Source organism: Monopterus albus, unplaced genomic scaffold, assembly GCF_001952655.1.
Source record: "Monopterus albus unplaced genomic scaffold, M_albus_1.0 scaffold282.1, whole genome shotgun sequence".
NCBI classification, from domain to species: Eukaryota; Metazoa; Chordata; class Actinopteri; order Synbranchiformes; family Synbranchidae; genus Monopterus; species Monopterus albus.
The window spans coordinates 275030-284133 of record NW_018128162.1 but is presented as its reverse complement, the minus strand read 5'-3'; the positions used below and the strand labels follow the sequence as shown (position 1 = coordinate 284133).

The window sequence follows — 9104 nt, the reverse complement described above, 5'->3', positions numbered from 1 at the left end:
TCAGCCCAAATCCACTTACCACAAAAAGGGTGATACATGAGCCACACAAGCTCCTAAGCATAAGACTATCCTAACAACTATACAAGCTGCGGTGAAACCGTCTGCAAACAGGATGGTAGCTGCTCTCAGTTTCTCACAACATCCTTCCTCGCTCGCTTAGAACAACATACTGCCCATGAGAAATCAGGCACCTTTAGTTCTCAAACATTTGGTTCTTGAGGCATCTGTGTGTTTGGTAGCTAACGCACCAGGGCCAGGGCCGGAGGTGTAGACTATCTTGTAGCACCACAGGAGGCCGTGAACACACAAAAGGCCTCAGCACCACAGAATGACAGCAGGAAATCTCACCTCATACAAGATGCGCTACATCCTACCTCCAGGGATGCACAACTACCAGCTGCCCTAACATCTGATTCAACAAATATCCTAGAAAGACTGAGAAAGTACACCGGCTTCCCAGAGTACAAGTACAAGCCAATAATGGAGGTCTGAGACTGACAAGTCTGCCGTCTTTGCTGGTTTCAGATTTATACAGGACAGACAGACTAGCAGACCCATCAGCTATGGAACTTTTCATGTGGATGTTGTCCCCCCAGCCAGATCTAACATTCCCCGTTCTCTAAAACCAAACAGTGCCCCATGTGACAAATATGAATGAGCTACCATCCCCTCTGGTTTGAAAGACAGAAGCAAAGTGGGTAGGTGGGTGGATTTTGAGGAGCAAAGGGAGTTCAAAATACATAATATGGGTCACTAGCAGGACTGAATCAAGCAGTTAAAAAAGAACAAAAAAGAAATACAGAAAAAGCAAAAAGAAAAATATAGAGTATCTATAATGTTATACGAAATCCCTGTTGGCCAGACCTCACTGTACGAATATTTTACAGGTTGTGTTTTTTTTTTGTCCTCCTCTGGTGTGGTGGAGCAAAGAGCTGGTAGTGGGAGGAAGGAAGGAAAGTTGCAAAGGAGAGCCTGTGGTTGCAGCTCCCTCTGGTGGTGTGGCGGGGACTCACTACCTGCGTGCAGGCAGGTGGAGCCCATTGACCTGGGGGGGCACATTAGGCAGGAGCAGCTCCAGCTGGGCGAAGAGGGAGAAGTGGTCGGAGGGGATGTGGGGATGTGGACAGCCGCTGACATTGTTTTCTACGAGCCAGTGATGGTCCAGGGGGCCCAAGATACCCAGCACGTTCAGGTGAGGCTTGGAGTAGAAAATATAGTCGATGACACCCTGAAGGGAAAAGAGGAAGAATCTTAACCACACTTTGGACATTTCTATGTTATTGTAAGTCTATATATTGTTGAACACACTTAAGGTGCCTCTCTCTACAAGAGCACAACAAAACATTAACTATAATCATGATGCCATACAGATAGGAGAAGCTAAAGGAAAAACCAACATAAAGTGTCTTAATAAGGTGCTAGACAACCATGTGCTACCAGAAGACCCTTGGGGCTCCTTGACATTGACTCTACAAGTCTCTGAATTCTACTGGATTCTTCCAAAAGATATTCCCTCATTTGTGTTTTGAAGATGGTGGTGGAAACGCTAACACATTGGTCCAGAATCCTCCATAACTGTTCAACTGGGTTTAGATCTGGTGACTGTGAAAGTCACAGCATATGATTCACATCATTTTCATACTCAAACCATTCAGTGACCCCCTCGTGTCCAATGGATGGGGGCACTGTCATCCTGGAAGGAGACCACTCATTTGAGTGTTTTCTTTAATTTGTCACCCGTCTGTATCAGTGTGTTCTATCGGTGCAATTACCTTGAAGTCGTAGGTGTAGTTGGTGTAAGGCATCAGGCCGTTCTCGTAGGCGCTCTTCAGTTTGAAGCCGTGTGTGATCCTGCCATTGGACGTACTGTTCTTGCCGTTGCAGTTGAATTTGGTCAGGCTGTCGCTATAACGAAGCTCCTTGAAGTCCTTGTGGGTGCAGTCCACTCCGCCAGTACTCAGGTACTCCACTACACCTAAACGCAGGGGAGAGAGGAGTCGTCATCTTCATCAGAATTAAGAAGAGTCGACTGGCACCTTCCAAGGTCCCAAAAGACCAAGTCAAGTCCATTCCTAAGGTGGACATTTTGGATACTCAAAAGTTACAAGCAGTATTAGCTCTAACGGTTATTCAGTCACCCATAAAACACATGCCATGGCACTGTTTGTGTACAGAAACAGTTTTGTGTGTGCGCTTTACCTTCCTGGCACATTTGGGCACAAACACCAAAATAAATCAGCATATTAACCATCAAGTCCTGTCTTGTGTCACCTTGTGGGCTAAAATGAAAGATAAATCAAAGCAGGAAGGCTTGAATACCTTCCCAGACAACTTTATCTTCACCTGCTGTACTTAGCACAGCTGACATGAACAGAAAACAAGCGCACAACGATGAAACGAGAGCAAATCACACAATTGCAATTTCCTGGTTTTCTGCATAAATCGGTCATGAAATGTGATCTGATCTTCATCAAAGCCACAAATATAAACAATCAATGTTTCTAGGCTGATAAAACAGAAATAGTCATGATCTTTCATGTCTTTATTGAACACACCCATTAAACATAGAAAGTGTTGGTGGAAAAAGTAACAGCAACACAAGGAGTCCAATCAATGATACCAAAACGGACGTGAGGTTCAGAACGTGTGGTTCAGAACTACCTTGACTTATAAAAACACTCAAACTCAAAATTGCAAACAGTGCCATTATATTTTCTTGCAACTGTGTATTAATTATTTTGCACATTTTTTCTCTATTGAGTGAGTGTTTGGCTTATGAAATTCTCCAGGACCCAAACATTCAGTACCAGTTTTATTTTTGCATTTTAAAGTGTAAAACTTTCATATCAAATTCTTGGACTAATTTAATTTTGGCCCATCAACTGATTTCTTGTTTCAGCTCTAAATAAAGAATTCAATAAAGTAAACAAATAGAGCTATACATACCATCCAATTTTTCTAAAAAAACAAAAACAAACAAAAAACTCCCCCCAGTAATTTCAGGCCAGTTATTTGGGTTATTCATATTCCTTTTTTTAAATTATCACTGACAATCATGCAGCACATAGAACTGCTCATACAGAGAGGGATGGGATTTAGTTTTGCTCAAAGGGCACCTCACCATTGTCAGGAAATACGTGGAACAAATATGCATTAACACTGTAGTACCTTCAATTCACGTACATTTTTTTTTTTTTAATACAAACTCTCTGTGGTCTGATACAGTACAGCTCTATTCGTCTTTCTTACTTACCAGAATCAGGCAAGGAGTTGAGGTCAGCACAGAGCACCAGTGGAATGGCATTGGTCTCACCAGAGACAGAGGACAACTTGAGGCTGCGTGTGGCCTTGTCCACTATGTTTTTCACCTCTGACAGAAACATCATGGTCTGGACCAGCTTGACATCAGAGTACTCTGGGTCCCAGTGCATGTGGGCATTGGCTACCAGGAGCAGCTGCTTCTCCATGCCATGGAGTGACTTTCCAGCTGAAGGAAAATAAAAGGCAAGGGGGGAGAAGAGGCACAAAGACAAATTAAACATGCTGTCATAACAGCAGTTATTTATACACCATGGGTATCTGCAACATCACCTACAATACCTTGTACTATTAACGGTGCATTTACACACTGTTGCACCAGTGACAGCTGCCATTTACTGCAAATGAGACATGGCTTTGCTTCCATGCACCCCACGCAGAGCTTGACAGATTCAAAAGCACCCAGCTAAACTACAGGGGAAAGTTGAGAAAAGATGAACTCTATGCTAATATCCTCTAAAGAGGTGCGAGTGACAGCAAGAGGGGAGCCAATTATGACTCCAACAGAAACCAAAGCACAGAATTGTTCCCTACTCCACAACACTATTTGAAACAAAATGGAGGAAAATCTGTCATGGACTCTGGTTTCCCAGTTCCCTATGGCGTCTTGAACGTGTTACCAGGTCATAAAACAAACAATGTGTAGAAACAAAGCACCGACATGTGTAGTGCAGCAGATACACTGGAAAACAACTACCCAGTCAGAACAGCTACTTTGTGTGACTGCACCGTTATTCCATCTTAGTGAGTTTCAGACGAGCATCAACTCTGGATTTCAAGGACCAGCTGGTCTTGAAGAAGAAAAAAAAAAAAAAGGCAGAAAATCTAGTGATACCGGACACCCTAAAAAGAAGTCCCAGATAAGGGATCGTGCTGTGCACTCACAGGAGACCTCCATCATCTCTTTGCGGACCTCCAGCAGTACAGCTACGCCGATGTTGTCCTTAGTCATCACTCTGTTCAGCATTGCCTCTGAACCCTCGGAGTTAGCCATGGCCAGCTGGTTGAACTCCACCGTGTGCTTCTGCACCGCGCTGAACCTGGAGGTGAACAGTGGGAGACGAGAAATATAACTTCTGTAAGCAGTGGTATGAACAAATGAATAACAAGAAACCCATCATTTATTGAATTTACAGTATGAACTATATTTAAGGTGGTGCAACCTACAACGACAAAAACATTGTTGCGTCTCATAATGGCTCAGGTGTGATATTTTTCTTTATTCGACCCAAATGGCTTATTGTTTTACAGCACATGTAATTATTCTCCTAAAGTACAAAGATAGTTCCCCAGACCGGATCACATAAAATTAAAATGTATTGGAGCAAACAGCACATCATGCAGCAAGGACTGAAAGGCAACACAGGAAAAGTAGGAAACAAGCAAAACTTTTTAATTAGCCCTAAAAATGGGAAACATTTATGACTAGAACATGAATGACAAAATGGCAGACAAATTGAGAAAGACTTAAAATTTCAGTGTAAACTTGCTTTTATGAGTGAGTGAAAAATTACAAGGCTGATGGTGTCAAATGGTGATTTATCTGCTTCAGCCAAACACAGGGCTCAGTACTAGATGAAGCTTCACAATTAGGAAAAAAACAATGATTAAAGGTTGAAGTGTAGGTCTATGGGAGATAGGCAGGCATCTGTTGGTAACTTGCTTAATTTGAGCATATATTTTCTCTCAGAACTAAAGTTTCTAAATGAACTTTTACTCCACAGACTTAGCACTGCACTCTCAGATCTGGCAAACAGACTTTAGAGAGTAAAACCATTTGAATTTCCCTTTAAGGTAAATCAATATTGGCCAATTTATTGCTTGACAACAGATTTTCAGTAAAAATAAACATTTCAAGACAAAAATATCACCTTTTATCGTTAAACACAACCTGTCACCTTTAACAAACTTCAACATGTATGAAAAACATCCCACCAATGTTGTGGTCTGATGTGTGCAGGATTTTCAAAGTACCTGTAGCACACTCAAAAGCACGAGACCCTTCAGCTAATTTCATATACGGCAAATGTACAATGTTTTTTCAACTTTTGGGTAAAGGATTCTGTGGTCAAACCTATGTGCTATACTGTATATGTATAGTGTTGTGAGTCAAATTTAAAGATTGCTGTTAATGTCAACCCTTAGGATACACTCTAAGAACATCCCATTCATCTAGCCTGTGGCTTCCACTACGAGTACAGATGGTTTGTAGTTTCACAATTTGTGAAACTATATTCAAGCGTGAAAGCACAGTAACCATTACAGCGGCTTGACACAAATGCTTGAACAAGATGAGTACAATCAATGTTGATCATTGCCTGCTGGCAGGAGTAAAAACCTGAAGGACCTTTTCATTTCCAGGGTAATCAAACTGGTTAGGTGGGTCCCTGCTGGTGGTAGCGTCACCCAGCTGATACAGCACTCAACAAAAAAACACCACACTATCAACACAGAGCAACAGAGTAAAAATAAAAAGCATAGGTTATGGTTTCCCCATGTTGCAGACTGGACCTGAGGTGAAAGTCTATGATGTGTAAGATATGCAATTTCTTTGTCACAGATACTGGATCTGTACAATGGAAGAAAAGTGAATGTGGTGGAGCAGGTGTGAACTGACCAGAGTTGGTGGAGGGAGAGAGATGCAAGAGGGACAATGGCCACAGAACGGACCCGGCAGCTGCTGCTGCACTGGACCGGACCGATCGCCACAGTTAGCTCTTTGCTGCTAGCCTAACGAGCTCACAGACTGTGGACATAGGTTAAATTTGCACTTCTCTGCACGTTTAGCAGGTATTTCATTAAATTACTCACACTGGCTTTTTACTCAGAAAAGTTTTATCATATGAACATTAACAAGCAAACGGCTCGTCTCCACTGCTGCCAGAGGAGCAGTCTGCTCTCTCTGTGTGTGTGTGTGTGTGTGTGTGTGGGACATGAGCACTGCCCACTCTCATTCAAACACCAACACAAAGGAGAAGCGGCTCCATAAACACCACAAACATATTTTCCATCCACTACTCTCACTTAGGGGTCTTTGATTAGCACCAGTTCTCCTGTTTGATCGTGAGTTACTACACCTATTAACACATCCATGAGACCAGGCAGCACATTTCTGCAATTGCGCACGGTTTCAGTGTGTCCACCCGATGCCGCCAGTGTTTCAAAGCAGAGAATACTCCTTATTTTTTTCATGCCATTGAAAGCTGTTTTTATATTCAAATTTGTCTGGGTGATTAATAACATCTTCCTGTGGTGTGACAAACTCAGAACACATTTATTTCTGCTTTAAGAGTTACAAGCCAGTGAATTTTGTTATTTACACTAAAGTGTTATGCATGTTTAACCATTTATAGTAACATAGTTCTAAGCCCTATTACAGCTAGTCACAGGACAATAAAGACAAAAGTGTAGTTACATACTTTTCCGTTTTGTAGAAAATTGCACATCCATCCACATGTTTACGGTCCGACTCCGACATAGTCCTGGCTCGCGACTTCGGACTGAAGAACCCGTCGTATCCCTGCTCCTTCAGCTCAAGCAAGAAGAAATTGTAGTACTGCTCTGTCTCAACTTCCTGTGGTCAACACAAAAACATATCAGGATGGCGCACAGGAAAAGGCCAACAGTCTGGCAAACAAACGCTCTCATCCAAAGAAGGGCAAAACTATCATTTTAGATTAATACAATACGAGAAAGACTAAGAGAGTGTGTATGGAACGCTTTAATTCATCACATCTTTGCACATGTTCCAACAAATAAAAAAGTTTCACTGTTCAAAAAGAGGACAGAAACAAAATATTACCAGAGACATTTCACACATTTAGATATTTTAACATAATTTAGTTATTTAAGATTTTCCGAGCCATTTTCTTATGAAGAAAAAAAGACTTCACATACAAAAGCACATTAAAACAAATAAAGGAACACAGACAAACCAAAAATGACAGCACCCTCTTACCAAACACCTCCACACATCACAAAGTAATCAAATTCTACAAAGACTATAATACTCACTTTCTAATATGAGGTACAAATCATTCTGACCTAGGCCAGGAAAACAAGGGAAAGGCCAAGCATCGGTGTGCAGTGTGAACACTGAGCACAGTGTTGCACAAAGGGAGCCTTCAATGCAGGCTTGCTAGACTGCATAACAATTTACAAGGTGTTGCTTTTATTGTGTCAGCTTGATGTGCGGCCAAAACATCTTGCTGCCACTAGCCAAACCTGAATTTCCTTATCTTGTCAGATCTGCACTGATGTACAGAATAAATGTTTGATTTATGAGAGAACCGAGCAGATAATTTGATGTCCATGTGTCACCTGCAAGCTGATGATGTCTGCGTTGCAGCCTAGGATCTCCTGCATGATGGATTTCTTCCTGTACTCCCAGTTTAGAGCCCATGAGGGACAGTAGCCATATAGCTGTCGTGTGGCGTACTTATCACACAGCACATTGTAGCACATCACTGAGAACAGTGCTAAAGGGAGAAACAAACAAGGCATAGTTAAGAAAAGCTGAAGAAGCTAATGATTTTGGTTCACTTATATAATTTAAGATGGGGTATGGATGCTTCCACACTTGTTTAATCAGATGACCAAAACACAATATTGCTGTGTGCATGGAAAACATTTGTTATATGCAATATTTTGTAAATAGGGTAACCTCTAGAGCACTTCAGCTCAGGGTAGCGAGTACTGTGTTCCCTATAAACAGAATTTGGGCAACACATCCAAACAGATTAGCTATCATCCATCATAATAGAAAAAAAGTTTTTACAACTTCTTTCAAAATTTCACAGTACGGTCCACAGCACAAGTGAAATACAGACTGAAAGCTGCACCACAAAGGTGTAATCAGAAACAGCAATGAGTCAGTTATGACTACCCCCAACAAGGTTACACAACATGAGTAAGTACTCAACCCAAGGGAAACAACAGAGTACCGTCCATATTTTTATGATATCTACTGCTCTTTTTTGCAAGTCATTTTTACTCATGTCCAACCAAAGGAAATCTGCACATTCTACACTGCAAGTGTGAAATACTGGATCTAGGCATAGGCAATAAAATAGTAAAGATAATTATTGCAAAATAACTTTTCCTCAATAGAAATATAAGACAATTGATACAACGCCGACAGAACTCATTCCATCCATGTTTTGACAGAAAACACGAACAGCCAATGGTGATGAGAATAATGCCACGGCGAACCAACCATGTGGCTGGAACCGTGTTACAGCTACGTCAGGTTAGGCTGACACACACAGCACAGAGCGCAGGAGTTAGCAGCCGGCAGCAGCACACGTGCTGATGTTTGGACTACTGCAGCCATGCACGCTGGTACATCAGGAGCGGGAGCGAGATAAAAGAGAAAATGTCACCAGAAAAAATTTAAAACTTGAGTGACAGCGTTACCGAAGAAGATCAAATCAAATCAAATAAAATTTTATTTGTATAGCGCCAAATCACAACAAAAGTCATCTCAGGACACTTTACAAAGTAAGGTCTAGACCTTACTGTTATCACTATTACTACAGAGGGAAAACCCAACAAATCCCCCTTGAGCAAGCACTTGGTGACAGTGGGGAGGAAAAACTCCCTTTAACGGAATAAACCTCCGACTGTCCCCGGCTCTTGGTGGGCGGCCTTCTGCCTCGACCGGTTGGGGTGAGTGGCTAGAGGAGAGACAAAAGAAGTAAAGCAACAAGACACAACAAACAATAAAACACTGGGCAGGTTGATGTGGCCGGGGACTGCTCCTCAGAGACGTAGAGGTCCCGAGCTTA

General features: G+C 42.0%; 1 protein-coding gene across 4 annotated transcripts in view; it reads right to left on the bottom strand.

The window, feature by feature from the left end:
* Positions 1-893: 893 nt before the first annotated feature.
* LOC109973146 (CCR4-NOT transcription complex subunit 6) overlaps positions 894-9104 on the bottom strand; it is a 12727-nt gene continuing 4516 nt past the window's right edge. For all 4 annotated transcript variants that reach the window (XM_020622517.1, XM_020622514.1, XM_020622513.1 and 1 more), the window contains 6 exons: positions 7639-7796; positions 6738-6892; positions 4204-4358; positions 3254-3487; positions 1773-1975; positions 894-1228 (listed from right to left, as the gene is read on the bottom strand). In XM_020622517.1, coding sequence (XP_020478173.1) covers positions 1013-1228; positions 1773-1975; positions 3254-3487; positions 4204-4358; positions 6738-6892; positions 7639-7796 — 1121 coding nt within the window. In that variant the 3' untranslated portion in view covers positions 894-1012. The remainder of the gene's footprint in view (positions 1229-1772; positions 1976-3253; positions 3488-4203; positions 4359-6737; positions 6893-7638; positions 7797-9104) is intronic.